The 22,454-nt window shown below is 38.9% G+C and overlaps 1 protein-coding gene across 1 annotated transcript in view; it reads left to right on the top strand.

Annotated features, from left to right (window-relative positions):
• LOC134212928 (mucin-2) overlaps positions 1-22,454 on the top strand; it is a 303,320-nt gene that overhangs the window by 67,995 nt on the left and 212,871 nt on the right. The window contains exon 2 of the mRNA XM_062691275.1: positions 7,213-7,984. Within this exon, the coding sequence (XP_062547259.1) occupies positions 7,889-7,984 (96 nt within the window). The 5' untranslated portion in view covers positions 7,213-7,888. The remainder of the gene's footprint in view (positions 1-7,212; positions 7,985-22,454) is intronic.

The raw sequence follows: 22,454 nt of genomic DNA on the forward strand, positions 1-22,454 counted from the left end.
TCAAAAACTCCTATGGAAATTCCATTACTAACACCTCCAGAATATATCGTGAACCAAATGTTCTGGTTGGATTTAGCATGGTATAGCATATATGATTGTACAAAACGTGGATGGCTAGACAATGCTCAATTGAGCAATCTACTGTGTATTGTATCAAATTGGTACTCCTTTCAAGAGGCTCGGAAGCCTCCTTTCAAGAGGCTCAAGCCTCCTTTCAAGAGGCTCAGAAGCCTCCTTTCAAGAGGCTCAGGCCTCCTTTCAAGAGGCTCAGAAGACTCTTTTCAAGAGGCTCAAAAGCCTCCTTTTAAGAGGCTCGGAAGGCTGCTTTCAAGAGGCTCGGAAACCTCCTTTCAAGAGGCTCGGAAACCTCCTTTCAAGAGACTCAAAAGCATCCTTTCAAGAGGCTCAAAAGCCTCCTTTCAAGAGGCCAAGCCTCCTTCAAGAGGCTCAGAAGCCTCCTTTCAAGAGGCTCAGGCCTCCTTTCAAGAGGCTCAGGCCTCCTTCAAGAGGCTCAGGAAGCCTCCTTTCAAGAGGCTCAGGCCTCCTTTCAAGAGGCTCAGGCCTCCTTTCAAGAGGCTCGGAAGCCTCCTTTCAAGAGGCTCAGAAGCCTCCTTTCAAGAGGCTCAGGCCTCCTTTCAAGAGGCCTCAGAAGCCTCCTTTCAAGAGGCTCAAGCCTCCTTTCAAGAGGCTCAGGCCTCCTTTCAAGAGGCTCAGGCCTCCTTTCAAGAGGCTCAGAAGCCTCCTTTCAAGAGGCTCAGAAGCCTCCTTTCAAGAGGCTCAGAGCCTCCTTTCAAGAGGCCCAAGCCTCCTTTCAAGAGGCTCAGAAGCCTCCTTTCAAGAGGCCTCAGAGCCTCCTTTCAAGAGGCTCAGAGCCTCCTTTCAAGAGGCCTCAAGCCTCCTTTCAAGAGGCTCAGAAGCCTCCTTTCAAGAGGCTCAAGCCTCCTTCAAGAGGCTCAGGCCTCCTTTCAAGAGGCTCAGCCTCCTTTCAAGAGGCTCAGAGCCTCCTTTCAAGAGGCTCAGAGCCTCCCTTTCAAGAGGCTCAAGCCTCCTTTCAAGAGGCTCAAGCCTCCTTTCAAGAGGCTCAGAAGCCTCCTTTCAAGAGGCTCAGGCCTCCTTTCAAGAGGCTCAGAAGCCTCCTTTCAAGAGGCTCAGAAGCCTCCTTTCAAGAGGCTCAGAAGCCTCCTTTCAAGAGGCTCAGGCCTCCTTTCAAGAGGCTCAGAAGCCTCCTTCAAGAGGCTCAGGCCTCCTTTCAAGAGGCTCAGAAGCCTCCTTTCAAGAGGCTCAAGCCTCCTTTCAAGAGGCTCAGAGCCTCCTTTCAAGAGGCCTCAGAAGCCTCCTTTCAAGAGGCTCAGAAGCCTCCTTTCAAGAGGCCTCAAGCCTCCTTTCAAGAGGCTCAGGCCTCCTTTCAAGAGGCTCAGAAGCCTCCTTTCAAGAGGCTCAGGCCTCCTTTCAAGAGGCTCAGAGCCTCCTTCAAGAGGCTCAGAAGCCTCCTTTCAAGAGGCTCAGAAGCCTCCTTTCAAGAGGCTCAGAGCCTCCTTCAAGAGGCTCAGGCCTCCTTTCAAGAGGCTCAGAAGCCTCCTTTCAAGAGGCCTCAGGAAGCCTCCTTTCAAGAGGCTCAGAAGCCTCCTTTCAAGAGGCTCAGAAGCCTCCTTTCAAGAGGCTCAGGAAGCCTCCTTTCAAGAGGCTCAGAAGCCTCCTTTCAAGAGGCCTCAGGCCTCCTTTCAAGAGGCTCAGGCCTCCCTTTCAAGAGGCTCAGAAGCCTCCCTTTCAAGAGGCTCAGAGCCTCCTTTCAAGAGGCTCCAGCCTCCTTTCAAGAGGCTCAGAAGCCTCCTTTCAAGAGGCTCAGGCCTCCTTTCAAGAGGCTCAAGCCTCCTTTCAAGAGGCTCAGAAGCCTCCTTTCAAGAGGCCTCAGAAGCCTCCTTTCAAGAGGCTCAGAAGCCTCCTTTCAAGAGGCTCAGAAGCCTCCTTTCAAGAGGCTCAGAAGCCTCCTTCAAGAGGCTCAGAAGCCTCCTTTCAAGAGGCTCAGAGCCTCCTTTCAAGAGGCTCAGAAGCCTCCTTCAAGAGGCTCAGGCCTCCTTTCAAGAGGCTCAGAAGCCTCCTTTCAAGAGGCTCAGGCCTCCTTTCAAGAGGCTCAGAAGCCTCCTTTCAAGAGGCTCAGAAGCCTCCTTTCAAGAGGCTCAGAAGCCCTCCTTTCAAGAGGCTCAGGAAGCCTCCTTTCAAGAGGCTCAAGCCTCCTTTCAAGAGGCTCAGAAGCCTCCTTTCAAGAGGCTCAGAAGCCTCCTTTCAAGAGGCTCAGAAGCCTCCTTTCAAGAGGCTCAGGCCTCCTTTCAAGAGGCTCAGAGCCTCCTTTCAAGAGGCTCAGAAGCCTCCTTTCAAGAGGCTCAGAAGCCTCCTTTCAAGAGGCTCAAGCCTCCTTTCAAGAGCTCAGGAAGCCTCCTTTCAAGAGCTCAGGCCTCCTTTCAAGAGAGCTCAGGAAGCCTCCTTTCAAGAGGCTCAGAAGCCTCCTTTCAAGAGGCTCAGGAAGCCTCCTTTCAAGAGGCTCAGAAGCCTCCTTTCAAGAGGCTCAGGAAGCCTCCTTCAAGAGGCTCAGCCTCCTTTCAAGAGGCTCAGCCTCCTTTCAAGAGGCTCAGGCCTCCTTTCAAGAGGCTCAGAAGCCTCCTTTCAAGAGGCTCAAAGCCTCCTTTCAAGAGGCCTCAAGCCTCCTTCAAGAGGCCTCAGAAGCCTCCTTTCAAGAGGCCTCAGGCCTCCTTTCAAGAGGCTCAGAAGCCTCCTTTCAAGAGGCTCAGGCCTCCTTTCAAGAGCTCAGAAGCCTCCTTTCAAGAGGCTCAGAAGCCTCCTTTCAAGAGGCTCGGAAGCCTCCTTTCAAGAGGGCTCAGGCCTCCCTTCAAGAGACTCAGAAGCCTCCTTTCAAGAGGCTCAGAAGCCTCCCTTCAAGAGGCTCGGAAGCCTCCTTTCAAGAGGCTCGGAAGCCTCCTTTCAAGAGGCTCGGAAGCCTCCTTTCAAGAGGCTCGGAAGCCTCCTTTCAAGAGGCTCGGAAGCCTTCTTTCAAGAGGTTTTACTTTTAAAAAATCTAACGCGAAATATTAACGTCGAAAATCATCACAACAACCTCTGAACAAAAGCTTCGGGTGAGCTCTACAAGTCTTGCGAATATTGCGATTCATTTGGATAAGGTTTTGACCATATTTTATTGATTTTCTAGCTTTAGAGTGCTTTAAAAAACTGTTTGAATCATAAGTCGTTGTTCTACAAAATTTTTGAATTTATTGTGAATTATCGCAAGTTTATTGGACCAAGATTTAGAGAACATCAGGTGAAAAATGTATTGCATTTTTTTAAAATTTTAGAACTAGTTAGAAGCGTGAAAAATATAAGTCCTTCGGGAAACTTGACCTAAATTAGTAAGAATGATGGATTGAATGAAATTGATTGATCTTCAATGAAATTTTGTAAACAGCAAATGATCCGCCATTCCGCCAAATAAATTCAAATTTGTTCAAGACTTTTTGTTATTTTTCTAGAATGTGTGAATACGAATATGAATTTCTGTAATTGTCTGCTTAGGATAGTAAAGTTACAACCCAGTGTTGGTATTTAAGAGGATAGTATGTACTAACTTGTCTTATGATAAGTTGAATATTCAACTTCAACCACTTTGAGTTACGCATTGAGATTTAACCGAAAAAACGCTGTGTTCCTTTTTCCTTTGAAAGATGCATTCCAAGCCAATGCTCCTTTACCAGTAAACCAAAACCATCTGACGGAAACACAATTTCCCTTTTATCACAGAAGCACCGACAAACGGTGAAGATGGGCTTGAGTATGGTTACAAAGGAAGCTGCTGGATGGATTTTTTGATATACACATAAATATATTCGATACTTGAAGTAACGCGAAGATGATAGGTGGAAATGGATTTGAGTTTCCGGTGTCAATACGATTTTGATGGATGTGGCTTTCAGAATTTACTTGATGTAATCGTGTGCCAAGGAAGTAAATGTGTCAAACATTCAAAGTAATGTTGCAAACAACAAACAAAAAATCGTATGAACATTTCAATTTTCTCCTATGTTCCCTATTAGCATGTGTCAATCAAATAATCGTCTTCCTTCGTGTTCAAGCTTTCTTTAGTAGAATGCACCTTCCTGCCCTTTGAGTTTGTAATGGTTCTATAAATTTACAAGGTGTACTAAATACTGCTACTATTTTAGTGTATTAAATACGTATTCACATGTGCATTTTTTTTGGATTTTCAGTCCGAAACTTATCTTTTATGCAGTTGACTTAGTTTTCCTTCTTCGGTATTTCAAATTACAGACCCCTTTTCATGTAGGCAACATTTGATTTTGGCCATACAAAATTTTTCCTCCAATTTTGTGATTTTTTTGTGATTCTATATTAAAATCTGTTTGACAAGGCATAGTGATAAGAAAATTAAGGTATAAATATTTAGTGTCTTCCATGATCCGTGTAAATACTCTCAGCGGTGGTATTGATCGAGAAAAAACATTGAGTATAGAACGATTTATCTTCATAATTGGAACTCAACTTCATATGTTTAAATTTGCGTTGAGATGAAGTTCCAGCACGGTTGAAATTATAATGACAAAATATGTACTAGGTGCTAAACCTTGCAGACATGAAGACAAAAATGGCCGTAAAGACTTGAGACTTTTTGACGAGGAGGCGAGCCAGCCTCGGGCTGAAAGTCTCCTTAACAAAGACAAAAAAAAAAACTTTTTGACGAATTTCCGTTGCATGACATCCATTATTGGTATTATATCCCGATCAGAAAGGCATAACAAAATAATAACTCAATTATATGCATGTTATTTAAAAAAACGCGTGTAAGCAACGTGTGTAATACAGTCGCCTATCCACATCTCGATATTGAAGGGACCATCGAGATAGGGAGAGATCGAGGACTGGAAGGAAAAACTGGAATGGGTACTAGATCCAAAAAAGCTCGTTGCTATGAAAACCGACAACAAAACAAAAGTCTTTTTTTGTTGTTGATGTGTTTGTTATTATCAAGAGATGGTCTAGTAGCCTAAGAATTTGAACATATCGACATAAGGATAGTAAATCCAAAGCAAAATATGATCAGAACACATCGAGATAGAGAGATATGAAGATAGGAAGGTTATAAAGATGTAGAATGCCCAAATGTATGTAGATTGAAGGGACAAATAAAATAGAGAGAAATATCGAGATAAAGAACATCGAGATGTAGAGAGTCGACTGTAATTGTGTAATAATAACTGTAGCCAGGTAACAATTGAGAACAAGAGTAGCCCTTAGCTGCTTCTTTGAGGAACGCCAGACAGATTTGAAAAAAAATCTATCGATTCGACACCGAGTTTGTCAAATATGGCAGCAAAATAAAATGTCCATTAAGATTTAGTTATGGCGAACGATGTCTATTCAATTAAGAGTTAGTAATTTTCCATGAAAAAACTGCCAATAAAGAAATCATGAGTCGATGTTCTATGACTCGATATCGACTCATGGAAGCAAATTATTCCATATTAAAAAATATTGTTTTGGTTGGGTTACTATGATGGTCCATTCAAACACTAGTTCTCCAAGGATTTCATATTCCACATTTCGATTTTTCCATGAGTCGATGGTCCCTTCAATATAGACCCATGGAGGTTAGCCTGCACAATAGGGTGGCTCAAAAAACACTTTTTCAATTTTTTTGATGGGCCGCCCTCTTATTCGGTTCTACTTGGTGCCCTGATGCTCTGGACAAAATTTCAGCCAAATCGGTCAACGTTTGGGCGGTGCTAAACACATTGGAAGTTTATATGGAAAAATGTATGCAGAAACATCCCAAAACAGTATTTTGCAGTTGGACGGCACAATTCACGATCAAGAACCATGATACTCTTCCAGTTCTTTTAGAATTAAATACAGAATGTTATGCTGAAAACCGCGAGAAGATTAGAGTTTATTAGGCAAAGATATTAGCATTTTACTGGAGTGAAGTACGGGTGAATTTATTTCTTTTCAAAGGTGAAAGAAACGAAATTTGCTCAAACCCCGCTTCAGAGAAATGCTAATAACTTAGCCGGGCAAACTCTAATCTTCTCGCGGTTTTCTGCATAACATTCTGTATTAAATTCTCCAAGATCTGAATGAGTATCTTAGTTCTTCATCATAAGTTCTGCCGTTCAACTGCAATTCACTGTTTTTGGATTTTTCTGCATACATTTTTGCATATTAACTTCCAACGAGTTTAGCACCACCCAAATAATGACCGATTTGGCTGAAATTTTGTCCAGAGCATCAGGGCATCAAATAGAACCGTATAAGAGGGCGGCCCATCAAAAAATGGAAAAAGTCTTTTCCATACTAATTTGAGCAACCCTACTGCACAAGCAATAAATATAAAAATTCCGTCAATAACGCAAAATCTTTAAAAACAATAAAAAAACCCACGACGCAACAATTTATTAGCACTTTTAAAAGCAAAAGCTGCAATTATAAATGTAAATTTTTCAATCAGAAATCAAAATGTTAAATTGAAAAAAACAAAAAAAGGGACGTATGCGCCAAACTGCAACATACATGTTCTCTATTTTTCTGTTAAACCATTTTTAACACCATTTTTGAAAAATGGCGTATACGTCACTTCGTCAGATTAAGGCAGCATAATGATTCACATAACAGCGATTATGCCTTTCTAGTGCAACATAAAATGTATTGAAAAAATCGGGGAGGGGTCGTTAGGCCGCAACAAAAGATATCTTAGTTACTAATAAAGATTGTCGCTGTCCGGAACATCTTTTGCTGGCGAGGACAGGGGAGCTAAATGTCAAAGAAGGAAAATCCGTACGATTTGACAGCTTGGTACCCAACATGTTCCGGACAGCAGAACAAAGGGAACCGAAGCGACAATCTTTATCTAGTAACTAAAATATCTTTTGCCGCAACCCATTCGACTGAGAGCCATTCGGCCGAATGTCACTAGGTCGAACAAACCATTAGGCCGGACATTTGGCCGAATAGTACATTTGGCTGAGCAGGACATTTGGCCGAATAGATCATTTGAACAATGAGAAACAAGGTGTGAAAAGTAAGACGTCTCACTCCTTTGCTGTATTGTGGTCCCTTGATTCTTCTCTATGGTTAATAATCCATTGCATTCGTAAAACCGTTCAATCGCTTTCGTTTTTGTCTCTAATAAGCTATCATTTCCATTTCCAGGAACCACCCACGATGAGGCCAATATCTTTTTCTTGCTAAAACGAGGTCATCATTCGAAAGCGAAACCACCGTCGGTATTCAACAAGTAGCATCTGTACTCATCGGACTGCCTATCACTAAAACTGCTTGTTCACACTAGCCGGGCAATTTGGAGCTAATTACAGAGTTGGACTAGCCTTCACCGAAACGCCTAACCGAGGCAGAAAAATCAAAAGTGTTAATTTTTTATCCCAAGCAATCGGAAGCACCAGCATTCAAAACCCAAAGCATCGAACATGCGGCCTTCCGCTAAAACGGCCATTGAATGACCCTGGATATTGCTGTTTCATGATTTAGGATGCAATTTTGTAAAGCATCAGTCGTTTTCATAGTGTTTAAACGTGTGTTTCGAAAGTGATGAAACATGTGGCTACTTCATACGGGACTAATGTTGTTGCTCCTCGCGACAAAATGGGACGTCCGTTTTAAGATAGGTCCCTGTAGTGTGTGTATTTAGTGCTGACCCGAAAAAAGTGCTTGTAGTACGTAGCTGAATAAAAACGTCATAAAATATTGCACACAGGAAGCAACTGTTTTGCTAAACTTTTGACTTCGTCGAGAGGGAGTCAAAAGAGTGAGTTTCCAGCGGTAACAAAAATTTTGCATCTCTTGAGCAGCGGAGAAAACCGGAATCGCGATGGAATCCATCTACGGTACCAACAAGAACAAATATCTGCAGAGTCTGACGGCGGGAAGTGACTTCTACAGATGTCCCAGCGCAATTAGACCGATGGTAAGTAGGGAAAACATTTCCGAATATATCATAATTAAATGGTTTATATCATGCAAACATTAGCTTAATATGTAGGGTGAGATGAAATTCTGACATTCACGATTGTTTTTGGAATTATTCAGAGAAGCAAACTTGTATTAAAATTCACTTTGTGGCTCCTCGATTAAACTCTTTCGCAAACTTGATTTCAAATGCTTCTTTCCGAAATCCGAAAAGCTTTTCTCCTCTTACCTCAAACAACAGTTTGATATAAAAGGGAACATTATTTTCATCCTAAAATACGGTTCAAGTGCCATCAACTCCTAGTAGCAAACTCTACCCTCAAATGCAATATGTGACCATCCTGTGTGTTCTCTCCGCCATGTTCGACTTTTTGCAACCGTTTTCCACGCTCAACGCAAATCATGAATAATATATGAAAGCGGCATTCCGGTCACATTGCGGCTAAGCGACGGACACGATTTAGGATGCAAATACCATTTTGGTGAGTGATAGCATCCATATGTTGTTACATGTTCGTGTGATACTGATATATGTGATGCTGAGTGCAATTTTCACGAGGATAAAAACGGATTTTACATTTTATTGATAGTTCTATTTACGATCGATCATACACGAAGCGGTTTTACCATTTGATGGGATGGGTAAAACCCGCTACCGTTTCAAGACAAAACGCATAAATTTCATTTCAAAGCAATCCCACGGAGATGGCGTGCTACAATTTTCCCATCTATGAACAACCGAAAAACTTTCCTTTTCGAGCGAGGCTGCTAAATACTTTTTTTTCCCTCTGTCTGTTGCGAACGAAAGTGTATCGAAATTACCCTGTCGCGTAATCATTGCAATCATGGGCAAACAGCACCGGAACAAGTGGTCTGGTAGCTGTTAGATTTGACCCACTAAGTACCTCTCCACGGACAGACCTATACCGTGCCAAACATCGACGCCCGACGGTGACGCACATGGCTGTGCACAATGGGCTTCGGATGGAAATTTAACGGTTAATATGAGCTTTTTTTCTTTGTACACTCCATACAGCTCGTGATTCATGCATCTGCGCCACACACTATAGGGGAGACTGGGGAGACTTGATCCTCTTTTCTGATTTCCGATGTATCACAGCCAAAAACAAATAAACATACGCGATTTCCACACAGAATCTCTTATTATATTATTTAACTTTACTGATGTATAACAGTCCTTAAATTATTGTTGTTATTGATACACAATCGATTTTTTGGAGTGCTGTCGACTTTTAAAATATTCTGAGGAAATTGATCTCTCTCCAAGAGCTTGCTTTGATAAAATTAGAAAGGAGCCCTCTGATTTTTAAATATTTTTACTACAAAATGCGCGGAATTTTCGAATTGCTGTGCGTATACAGGGACGATTTTTGTTATTGAATTTGACAGCACATGAAATTTTAAAATTTGGGGAGACTTGATCCTTTTTTATGATATCTACGCAATAAATATTTTTTCTGACAACCCTTCGTCAAATCTGTCAAATCACCAAAAATTCAGAAGCCTGAGAATGGATTTATATTTTTTTTAAATTTTTCGTTAAATTTTTGTATGAGTAACTAATGGAGGATCAAGTGTCCCCATATTGAGTCAATAACTTCAAATCCAAATATCCTAAAACTTTGATCGAATGTTGACATTTTCATCAATACAGATCATTGAGCATATTTATGGCTTTGTGCTGTGAAAAAACAAAAGCATTTGGTCATTGTTATGAAAAGTTGTTCAAATTTTGCGTGGCGAATAAAAAAATCTTAAGGAAGGTCAAAATATACAAACCGCCCTGCAGAACAAATAAGGTTGTCAATCTACAAAATAACTTACCACATAAAAGTAATTTATCTAGAAGATCTATACTAAAAAATACGCTATAACAAAACTACTTTAGTCCTCGATAAAATAGGGGGTGATCAAGTCTACCCACCTTCCCTATTATAGTTTCTAACCGTAATCGTAGATGGCCCTATTCGCAGCAGCAATACGTTTTTTTTTTCAATACAAGCGTTCCAAAGTAAGCAAATTCTTCTACAACTTCAAACACATCCCCATCTAGCACTACTTCAGCATCAACTCTTCGAATTACTTAGGAAATACTTTTAATAACTCCTGGGTCCTCGAGAACTTTTGCTGAAATCGCTTTTTGGAAGTCGAAAGAACCTCCAGCGATTTTTCGAGGAATTGCTTCTCCAATTGATTCTTAAAATTCTGCAAATTTCTTCGCAAAAACTACTAAAAATTCCACGGAAAATATATCCAGTAAATTTTGGGGGATTTAGTCGTTAATCTAGCCGATAGTTCTTTAAAAATTATATATTGCGCAATTTTTTGCCAGATTTTACAGGAAGGTTGATTCCAGTCAAGCCTCTAGGAGTTCCAACAAAACTCTTTAGAGAAAATTTTCAGGGAATTCCTTCAAACGTTTGCTCCGGGAATTAATATGTTATGATCTTCTTATTCTTCTTCGGGGAGTCTTGCTTTGCGTATTCACGAAGAAGAAAAATTGGACAAAGGATCAGTTATACATATTTAAGACACTCCTTACACGCTTTTTACCTTTACCGAGAAGGGCATCAACTTCGCTAGGTGGAAAATCATGATTTTGATTTAGAAATATACAAAATATACAAAATCTATTTTATAAGACAATTGATCACTAGAAGGGATTCCCTTGTTCTGGTTTTGCAAAGCGTTGCAAGTGACGCGCTTACTCTCAAGTCCAATTTTTATTAAAAAGTACCGTGATATTTTTTTTAAATGAAATCTACCTTTCAGTCCATCTCAAAAATTTACAGCTTTTATATCTTAGCTAATAGATAAGCTAATGAATTGGCTAACAAAAATGAGATTGATGCCATTTGGCATCAACAACAACAACACCACTATGGGTGCACTGTTCCTTCAGTGGCGGTAAAATTAATTTTGGTTCCATAGTGATGCTATCCATTGGTTTCTTATGAGACTCGCCACTATTGGTATAGTTGCACCACTATAGGTGCAAGGGAGTCAATTTTGTTAAGGAAAATCATTGTTTTCAATAGTTTTTCAAGTGAAATCTTAAGATAAGTTGCATTTAATAGGATATTTGAAGCACTCCTCATCAATTGAAACCATCGTCAAGTGGATAATTATGATAAATCAAATTTAAAACCCACTACCTCCACTATTGGTGCTACCTCCACTAAGGGTGCGGTTACCCTATCATGAGGTTAAGACGATGATACTTTTATGCCCAGAGAAGTCGCCTGGGCATAAAAGTATTATCGTCTAGACCGGCACCGGGAGTCGAACTTAGCTACCCTCAGCATGTCTTGCTTTATATAGCCGCGCATCTTACCGCTAGTACACGGGAAACAATGGGATTTTTTTCCCACGGTACACGGGAAAAAGTCCGTTGCCATTAGACCTGTGCGCCGAAGTATTTGTGAACGGCGGCGGCGTAAGGCCATTTTTACTCCGGCGGCGGCGGCGTCGGCGGCGTCACGCCGTAAGCAATGTTCGGCGGCGGCGGCGGCGGCGGTGGCGTGAATCGGCGTGAAGAATTTTGAGCTGAGAAAAAAAATCACGCAGCAAGGCATTACATGCTTTTTTATGAATTTTAGAGTTTTTTGGACAATTGCTAGCCTCAGTCAGACTGATGGGGGGAACAGCCCAATAGCTATAGCTTGTATCTGCCCAGCAAAAGTTTACATTACATCCATCACTATAGGACATTTTCGTATCACAGCACATGAGTTCATTGGAAAGTACTTCGGATATAAATCCAGAAATTCGTGTGGAAATTCCTCAAGATATTCCTCAGAAAATTCGACAAAGGAATTCTAAGAATTAATTTAAAATTTCCCTAATGAATTCCTTCAGAACTTCCACCAAGAATTCCCTTGAAAATTTATTAGGATATTTCTCCGAAATTTCTTTCCGAAATTTCTTCAAAAGTTCCATCAGGAATTTCCTTCTACTTGAGGGATTTCTTCGGAAATTCCTTTACGGAGTCTTTTGGGAATTTCTTCAGTAATTCATTCGAAACTATTTTTAGGGATTCCTTTGAAAATTCCTTTAAGAATTAGATACCCATGGAAAATCCTTCAAGAAGTTCTATGAGAATACCTACGGACACTGTTTTAGGAATACATTCGAAAATCCATTTGGGAGAAATCCTTCAGAAATTTCTAATAGAAAATCTTCCAGTAATTCATCAAAACATTTCGGAAACTCTAGGAAGTTATTTTTGGTATTCTTTCGAAATTTCCCTCTGGAATTTATTTGTAAAAATTTCTTCAGGACTTCTTTTCAAATTTCTTATAGAAATCCCTTCGGATATTTCTTCAGCAACTCTTCCAGAAATTCCTGTAGAACTTCGAAAATTTCCGTTTAAATTACTTTAAGAATTATTTCGGGAATCTCTTCAGAATTTCTATTGGGAATTCTTTGGAAATTTTGTTTGTAAATTCCTTCTTTTTTTTAAAACGTTTTAAGGGTATTTTTTATTTGAAAATAAGTTTAACTCTCAAATACCTTTAGAAATTTCTCCAAATTCGAATTCTTTCTGGAACTATTCCTGTAGTAATTTTACTGAAGTAATTTTCTGAATACTTCCTGGAGGAAGTTCCAAAAGAATTTCTGAAAATATTACAAATGCCTTTCCGGAGGGGTTTCTGAAGGAATCCCTAGATAAATGTCCAAATTAGTTGTTGGTGGCTTTTCTGAAAAGATTTTCGAAGAAATTCCTGAAGAAATTTCCGACTCAATTGTTGAAGGAATAACCGAAAAAGAATCTGAAAAGATTTTCAAACAGAGTTTTAAAATGAGTTTCTGAAGGAATATTCGAAGTAATTCTGAAAGTAATTCACGAAGGAATTTTAAATGGATTTTCCAAACAGCTATTGGAATTTACATAGAAATTCTTATATTTCTCCTGGAATTTCTTCAAAAACCCGGACAGTAGTAAAACAAATTCAGTTTTGGCTCTAAAATCAAAATTACATGCCTAGAAAAACTCCCAAAATATCGAGATTGCAGGGCTGGTATCGACCAATGTCGTTCAAAATAGTGACTTTAGTGACCAATGCTGACGAAAAAAGGGACCAAATAGACCGTTTTCCATTTCACTAAACATATATTCATCTCATCGCAAAACAAACAAATACAGCACAATCTTCATTGTAACTTTTCACAAACATGTATGCTCACTGTTTAAAGATCAAAGAATCATTTCAAAATCTATTTTTTTGTTAATGACATGTCTGAACAAGCAGTTTGTTCGGAATATCATACGGTGTGTGTCAAATTCAAAATCATTAAAATTTTTAAATATTCATTTGGATTGAATTTTTGATATTTGCGTGCATTTTAATATTTTATGCATTTTCAGTTTCAGATGTATATCATCTAAATATATTTTTAAAACTTCACAAGTATTGATACGTTATCAATAAACCGCCTCAAATCCCATTACCTTATTAAACACAGATGCAGATTTTAATATTTCGATTCATTTTATGTTACAAAGTTGTTATATTTATTTGTTACAAAAATCCCTGTGCGCATTCTGTTTGCATCACTTATAGTTTATAAACTATGACATGAAACTCTTTCTAAATTATTGTCGAAAATCCCATAAGAACACCAAGTTGGCCAAGTTTCAAAGCGAATATTAAGTCACGAAGAAGTTAAGAGCAACTATCGGACCAAAACGCACTTAGCGTCATTCAATTTCCGTCGTGAACTCTAGGAATTGGCCAAAATTAAAATTAGCCAAAAGTTCCAAAATAGTTGAAAATAGTGACTTAATAATGATTTGAGCTCGAAAAAAAGAGACTTTTTAGTGACTTGCCAAAAAAAGTGACCAAGTCACTAAAAAGTGACCCGCTACCACGCCTGAGATTGCGGATATTCGAATATTCTCAAGAATTCCTTGGGAACTTACAGCAAGAACTCCTTCGAAAATTTCTACATATTTTTTTTCGTGAATACCTTTAATAATTCTTTAGGAAATTTATTCGGTAAGTCATCAAGAAACTCATTCTAGTATACCTTCAAAAATTCCGTCAGGAATTCGATCGGGAATTTCTCCAGGAATTCCTTCAAAAAACCTCCACAAATGAAACCATTTTTTCTGGAGATTCTTAAAAAACTCTCCTAAAATTAATTCTGACAATGAGCAATTTTCAATGGAACTTCTAAAGGAATTACCGACATGCTTAAATTTCTTAAAGAATTTCTTTGGACATTCCTCCAAGAATTCCTTCGGAATTTTCTCCAGGGATTCCTTCAGAAAATCTTTCAGACGGAGATAAATTCCGAAATTCCTCAAGACTTTAAGAATTTTCTTCAGGTACTCCTTGAGAACTTCCTCCAGGACTTCCTTCAGAAATTTATTTCAGGAAAACCAATAAATTTCTTTGGAAATTGTTTATCAAAATAAATCGAAACCGTTATTTTTAGAGAAATTCTGGCTATTTAAGTACAAGGAGAGTGAAGGAAATGTTAAATTTGGTAGGTCACGTGTCCCATCGTGTTCCAGCTTCAGAAGCCGAGTTACCTTTTTTGCTCTCTGTAGCCAATAAGATAAATGTGACAGAGATAGAAGCAAACCAATCTGCTAAAGGTATAACAGCTATTTAATTAATGCCTTGGTCGGGCAGATGCAAACGATCTGCATACTGTGATTTTTGTGTTGGCCAATCATCGGCGTGAAATACGAAATTCGGCGGCGTCGAGCCAACCGGCGTATGGCGCGCCGCCGCCCCCTTGACCGGCGTCGGCGTACGACAATAAGTGTCGGCGGCGGCGGCGTGGCGCGGCGGCGCACAGGTCTAGTTGCCATATTCATGACTAAAAAGTCATGAGAACATAAAAGGGGTTGCTTCATGATATTATGAACACAATTCCTGAAATGATGATCTAAACAACCGAGATGAAAGTCATGATCTGCACAGGCGTTATCAAAAAACGTTTCGCATTTTCATAAATAAAGTACCATTATTCTGAGTCATGAAAGTTGACGTGGAAACATGACTCAGAGTCATGAAATCATGACCTAAATATCCAAAATCATTACTCTAAATAACCGAACTTGGAAATTCTTAGCGTAACGCGAATCTGTCAGATTTTGTTTCATTTCTGTCGAGTCGTCTCTTGCAGATGTTTTCGGTGGTGCTATAAATTTCAGAAATATTTTGTTTTTGTAACTAATGTAGGTTTTTTTTGCGAGTGAGAAGTGTGCCGCACGCGAGTGGCATTTCAAATTTACTTTGCCTGTGTCTTTTTGTTCTACATTCTATTCCGCAGTAGTGATAAAAAATCGGCGTCAGCCCGTCGTTTTGGGCTAAATGAGTTCTGACATTTAAATTTAATTTAAAATTTACTTTAAAATTTACTTTAAAATTTACTTTATTTAAAATTTACTTTGCCTGTGTCTTTTTGTTCTCTTACATTCTATTCCGCAGTAGTGATAAAAAATCGGCGTCAGCCCCAAGATGAATACACCAGTAGGTGTTCCAATCTGCCAAATTCACGATTCAGCCATCTTGGATTTTAGTATGGGAGAGCCAGCCGGTTTGTTTTCGTTTTGCACTGAAAATGAAATTTTCACCCCCGCCTTCTTCTCTTCCACAAACTTAAAAGATTGGAGCACCTAGTACTGTATTCATCTTGGTCAGCCCGTCGTTTTGGGCTAAATGAGTTCTGTGTTTCGAAGGCGGACGAAGGCGTACTGGAAATGTGTTTTCTGTGTTTTCATTGTTTAGAAAAAGTTACCATAGAAACCGTCAACACACTTCCGCAAAATTTTGATTAAGTTTGAAGGCATTATGTTTGTGTTCATAAGCAAAATAGTTTGGTCGGATTCGGTGAGTTTGTCCAGAGAATTTATTCATATTAAATTATCTGATTGCACTAGACTTTTTTTATGGGACACCGTGCGGAATTACATGAGGGTTTGAAATATTGGTACTGGAGGCTAACCTACCAGGAACCAGACTTTCGTAGAATAATATGCCCGGTGTTTTCTAGGGGATGAAGTTCATTGAGCTGACTTTGTGGTGGAATCCAAAGAAATTTTCAATGAAATTTACGTCTTAATCAGCGACGTAACTGTCGGTGCGTTAGCGAATTTGTGATATGCAATATTGAAAGCCACTTACATGATGGTCATCTTAGCTTAGATTAGACTGACTGTACATATCAGTGGTTGCTACTCCATGATTATTCAGAGTTGATGGAAATTGCACTTCGATCCAAGTGAATAGTGGTTGGGGTTTACCATCCATTCTCGAAGTGCACGTTTTAGCAGCTCTCAAATTGATCAATCATGGCGCCGGGAAAGTCCTTACAGTCAGTTGGTATATGAAGGGAAAGTTAATATGTGTGGTTATTGTTGCTACTAGAGACCGAGAATACCTCTGCATCCCCACAATTACCACGGGAAGTGAGTCGTTTTAGTTGTTTGGAATAATCAGAAACATAGATCGGGATTCATCATGGAAAGTGATGTGACCTATGCAATTTCTATTTTACTAATTATTACGGATTTTTTTTAATACACAAGAGTATTAGCATTAGCTTATCTGATCTTTCAGAATAGGTGTTAAATTGATCATTCATCGAGTGGATAAACAATCAATCACTCAAAGTATGTTGTTCATTTGAATTTAAATTAATATGACAACATTTCTGAATTAAACGTACACATCTTGGTATACGAAAACGGTTGAAAAAATTGATGAGAATGTGCGACATTCAATAACATCGAAGCACAATCGTTTAATGTTCTGATGGTTTTAGAATCAGCTGAAATTTGTAAAATCAAAGCATTATGGAACCTTAGTAGCTCCTATCCTACTGCTATTTCGAAGTAGCGAGCCACAAAAAAAAACACTGTCCAGTAATAAAATACCGAATACTTATGCTACCTCACACATTCTCTCATAAAAACCTATTTCAACTCTGGATAAACTCCTACCGTGGGGCATCAAAATCCGTACACTTAAGCACCTTAGTATATGAAAAAGTCACTAGAAAATAGGAAACGAATGCAAATGAAAAGTTTGTCATTGATACAGGAGCATTGGCATATGTCACTCAAACCTTCAACATCTGTTCTACGATTAACTGTATTGGTAATGAAAACAGTACAAAGATAACACAGATAACAATATCTAGTCTGTTCGGATGTTCGGAGCAATGTACTGCCCATGATCGCATATTTGTAACAATCGACAAAAGTAGGCATGGGAGAAATTGAACGTTTAAGTTTGTGATATGCATCAGTATAGAAATCTAATTAAATTTTTAAAAATCATCAAAAATTAGAGAAACACTTTTTTCAGGTAAAATTTCCCATAGCATCATTTGCATTACTTGCTATTTGAGTACAAATTAATTGCGAATTATTTAGATCAAGGAATACGGCATACCGGCGATAGAATTTCCCAGTGTTACCGATATGCGGTCACTTCGCTCAATGTTACAAAACAACTTGATGGTTTTTCTAGGTTTTCTAGAACAAACTTTCTGATTTCACTTAGTCAGCTTAAATAATTAACAATTATTAACAATAGTTAATAATAAAAAAAACCTTTCAGTTTCCCCCAGAAGAAGGCTGCCAAACACAGCCGAAACGTCGGGTAGTTAAAACATTGTTGCGCTTGAAACTGGTTCACGCCGATCGACGCCGCCGCCGCTGGCTGAAAATGATTTATCTCGTCACCGTCGGTAAAATTTCAATCAGCGCACAGGTCTACGTGAAAGTACCCTGAATGTGGCCAATTCGATCGAAAATCACCGAAATAGACTCCAGTGTACTTGTTTTGAAAAATTACGAAGTTTGACATGCCGCGAGATGGGTTCAAAAATTGAACGAAAATTGGCCTCTTCCTCAAGAGAACTAAGCCCTGGAAGTACCGGGAGAGTGGTCAATTCGATCGAAAATCGCCGAAATATACTCCAGGGTGCTTGTTTAGCAAAATCATGAAGTTTGACATGTCCCAAGATTAGGTCCAAGATTGAACGAAAATCGGCCACTTCCCCAAGGGAACCAGGCCCTGGAATGGAAGTATCCGGAGGGTGGCCAATTCGATCAAATGTCGCCGAAATGTACTCCAGTGTACTTGTTTTGCAAAATCATGAAGTTTGACATTTCGCAAGATGGTTTTCGAAGCCGATCTGTATGTGACCATTTTTTCCGGGAGGAAGGTAACCCCAGTACTCCCCGGAATATATCCGAAACCATGGTCATTGCACAAAAATTGAGTTCCTAAATCTTGAAAGAAATTGACTGAGCTGCGAGGTTTTGAATTTTGAGTTTTGTCGTAAAAAAAAAAAAAAAAAAATTTCACAATGCGTCAAAATTTGAATGTAGGGAGTAAGTGCTAGTAGTTAACGCTGGAATCAACGATTTCCTCCAAATTTCCATAATATAGAGTTGCTTCACATATCAGGGTAGTTGTTCCATGCAATGGTTTTGACTTGGGATACTAAAATTAAGTTATATTAACTAATTTGTAAAAGTAAATACGTTAGAGGGTCCATTACTAACACACAAGGGGGGTCCATAATAGGCAACATGAACATGTGGAACTGGAACATGTAAATCAAATGGGGGGGGGGGGGCGGGGGGAGGGCATGATACGTATGTAAACAAACTCTATGTTGCGTATTATGGTCTTGGGGGTGGCCATAATAGGCAATCTGGCTACATTATTTTAAAATACATATTTTAGTAGTAAAAATGAATGTTTAGCATGTTTGATTTATGTACGACCGGCATTGCTGATAACTGTTACTTGTCATCTGGTGCTACAGAATGGCAATATGTCATGAGTCTGACTCTAGCGAAGCGATTGAAGTAAATTTCCGTCCTTAAGGGGCATTCGGGTAAATAAGAGGGGTGGCCAGGGGGGGCCTGATTTCAACCGATTTTCTCGCAACAAGTTTTATTCGATAGATAAGAGACAAAGCCTTGTTGATCACTATTGAATTTCAGACGAACGATCGCTACGTTTGAAAGTTAAGAAGAAAATGGTACATATTACCATATAAGCCCCACATAAGGTTGGTGTCTTGACAGAAGGCGAGAAAGGCAGCATCACTACTCGGTGAATTACAAAGTTTTTTTTTTTAATTTATATGGAGTGTCATCCTTGAAGTGCTTTTTAATTTGAACGTTTTCGAAGCTTTCCACACCCAACCACCGGATGGCAGATATTAATACAATTCTGCATAAGAATCTTACAGAAACTGTATAATAATTTGGCATATGGGTCATTCCATACCAAGTGACTGAACCACTTGTAATCGACTTACACCGATTTTAATCAAATTCTGTGGATTTGTATATCTATCGATTATATGTTAAAATCCAAATTTATTCGATGATTGGGCAACCCCTCGGTAAATGGGAGCACCCCCCGTTTTTTGACGATTTGTAAAAACCATATTTTTGAACAATTCATATCTCGGGCAATTTTGAAGCCACAAATCTAGACCAACATTTGAAAAGGGCGAAACGGCCAAAATTTATTCCTTCTGATTCTTCGTCTACATATAAAGCTCTATATGTATGTGGACGAAGAAACAGAAGGAATAAATTTTGGCTGTTACGCCCTTTTCAAATGTTGGTCTAGAAATAACTTCTTTTTATGCATTTTGAAGAGAAGTCTTCAAACTTTTTGAAAAAATATCGATTTTTAGTAGAAGTGTTGCCAACTTTATTGTTTTTCCGTTTTAAGTATAAAATTGTGTTTTTCTGCCAATGAGTATATTTTTATTTAAAAAATAACACCAGCATCGTGTTCTCCAGAAAATTTTGTATAAGAAACACTCGAAACCCCAAGGTAATATGAGCCGTTCTCGAGTTATGGAGTTCTGAATGTTATATGATTTATATGGAATTTATCAATCACATACAATTTTGTTATGCATACCTAACCTTTACCCTTTTTGCTAAAGTGTTTTTATGGAATTGTCAAGAATTCAAAGATATTGTTTTCTTGAAATAAATTGTAAAACATGTAACTTGAGCCTTTGAATAGAAAATAATGTACTTGGCAACGTAGACACTTTTGAAGGAATAGCTTTTCTGTATTGTTGCAAAGCGTACTATTAAAGTATTAAACTAATACTCACATAGGTACTATATTATTTCACCTGCTACGGAAAGATTTTTTTTTTAATTTTATGTATCATTAATTAATTTCGAAAGCTCTCGGCTCATATGCCGTTGAGCGTTACAGAGCCGAAATCTTTTATTACAATTTTTACTATTTTATTCTTACAAAATAACGTTAGATTAAGTAAACCGAAAGACTCGTGTTTCAATCTGGATTATGGAATACAGTATCGCAGTAGGAAAGGAAGGAAACGAAGAATACTAAATTTATGACGATGATAAAAACATTGATGAAGTTCTTGTTTCATTACTGTAACGGGACATAGAAATGAAACAAGAATTTCATCAACGTTAAACAAACATTTTCTTAAAAACAACAAAAGAAAGACATACGAGAGGCAATTACGACAGATGAAACGATATGATTATCTAAAAAACCCTGATTAATTTACTTAGCGGTAATGGTGCCTTTCTCGTGCATTATGAAAATAGTATTTTAACCATAACTTTCGAGCCCACAGTCCGAACCAGTCAAATCTTAATAGGAAACAATGGAACAGGATTTCCCGTAAAATGCAACATGTTGCGAGCAAATCGGTTAAGGGCAAGCCTCTGATTAACATCACCTCAATTTGTCGAGCTGAGTCGATTGGTATACAACACTATGGGTCTCCGCCTTCTATAAAAAGCTTGTTTTGGAGCGAACGTATAGCATTTCGGTACACTTAATGTACGAGAAAGGGAAAAATAAATTAGATCATAAGGAAGTAGACTTCCACTATGTTATTGTGGAAAAATAGTGTATGAAAAGGCAAATCATTATGTAAATGATACTTGTACGTACAGAAAGATAGGGTTAGTGATTTGTGACTATTTGTGACAGGTGGGAGGCAAGAGAGTTGAAATTGGCGAAAAACGTTGGATCCAATTTTGAAACGAGTTTTGTAGTTATACAAAAGGCAGAAGAAGACCTTAATGTCAATACTAGTCGACCAGACGGAGACGACTAGAAGAATTATCCGCGAAAAGTTTTTATCTAACTACCAGGGGAATCAAACCCACAGATGCGATGATTGAGTACGTCCGTCCTCTCACGTTCCGTCAAATATCTTGAAATTTTATCTTTTTCAATTAAAAGTGATTTTTTTAAAGTTTCCGCGAATTGCTGATCCAGATGAGATAAGGTGATAGATAAAGAATATCACATGAGAACATTTACCGTTAGATCGACGGTAATTACGTACTGTAAAAATATGGCAGAGCGGTTACTTTTGGACATCAAGAATCAATGACCCCTCCAGAAGTGAGCCTTCTTCGCAGGACAAACGACAGACTTGCGAGAATCGAACTTGCCGTCTTCGTATTGACGCCTTTGCTTGCAAGCCCAACCGTAGAACATACAGTAGTGCTAATATAGATTGTGACGGTCTGTTTTACTATGATTTACTCATGCATGTTAATGACACTGTTTAATAGCCATTTTACCAAAAGCGTCTTTTAACTCCATCAAACTACACGTTACACACGGCAAACCGTTTACCAAAACGAACCCTGCTACATTTCCTACCCTATATTTCCAACATCCCAGTGATTTCTCGTGGAAGCGCAGATGACTCGTCGGCTTCCATCAAAGCGAGTATCACGTCATCATTTTCCTACCCATTCCCCAATTGACCTGCATTCGGACACGGCCGGCGCTGGTATTGCTTGATTTTGGGTCACCAGTTTTTACAACCAGTTTTTTGGGTCCCAAACATCATCTGTTGGTTCTCTGTGTAATTTCAGCTGACCTGGCAATAACGGAGTAGCAACCGTGGGCGGTCAATCATGCTCATGCTCATGCTCAACTACCAGGGGAATCAAACCCACACTTCACAGCACGCAAATGTGATTTGACGACAGCCATGAGCTCTCTCTCACTCACCAAGCAATCAAAAGTTGTCAACTGTGTGTGTATATTATCAAAATATGAAAATAGTAGACCAAAAACAAACATCATAAAAATGGTCTTCTTTGAGATAATGATTTTATTTTCTGTATTTTGGAAATAAATGGATAATATTTGCTATTTAACGGCAGATAAACTTTCGCTATATTTTTTTTGCATGGTTTACTCCTAGAGAATTCAGATTTCCGAAAAACTTTGCAGAAGAAGGAGCCTTGCTGGAACGACAACCAAAATTGTTTATTCTGACAGCACTGCCAAACTACGTGTACCCAATTTTTAAATCTTTTCGGGCTGAGGAACAAATTGTAGTTATTCGGATTGATTTTTAAGGGAAAATTCCGTAAAGAGAAATGATTTTACCGTCCATCAACCACAGTTCGCTGGCAGAAACAT

The sequence above is a fragment of the Armigeres subalbatus genome, chromosome 2 (assembly GCF_024139115.2).
Source record: "Armigeres subalbatus isolate Guangzhou_Male chromosome 2, GZ_Asu_2, whole genome shotgun sequence".
Taxonomy (NCBI): domain Eukaryota; kingdom Metazoa; phylum Arthropoda; class Insecta; order Diptera; family Culicidae; genus Armigeres; species Armigeres subalbatus.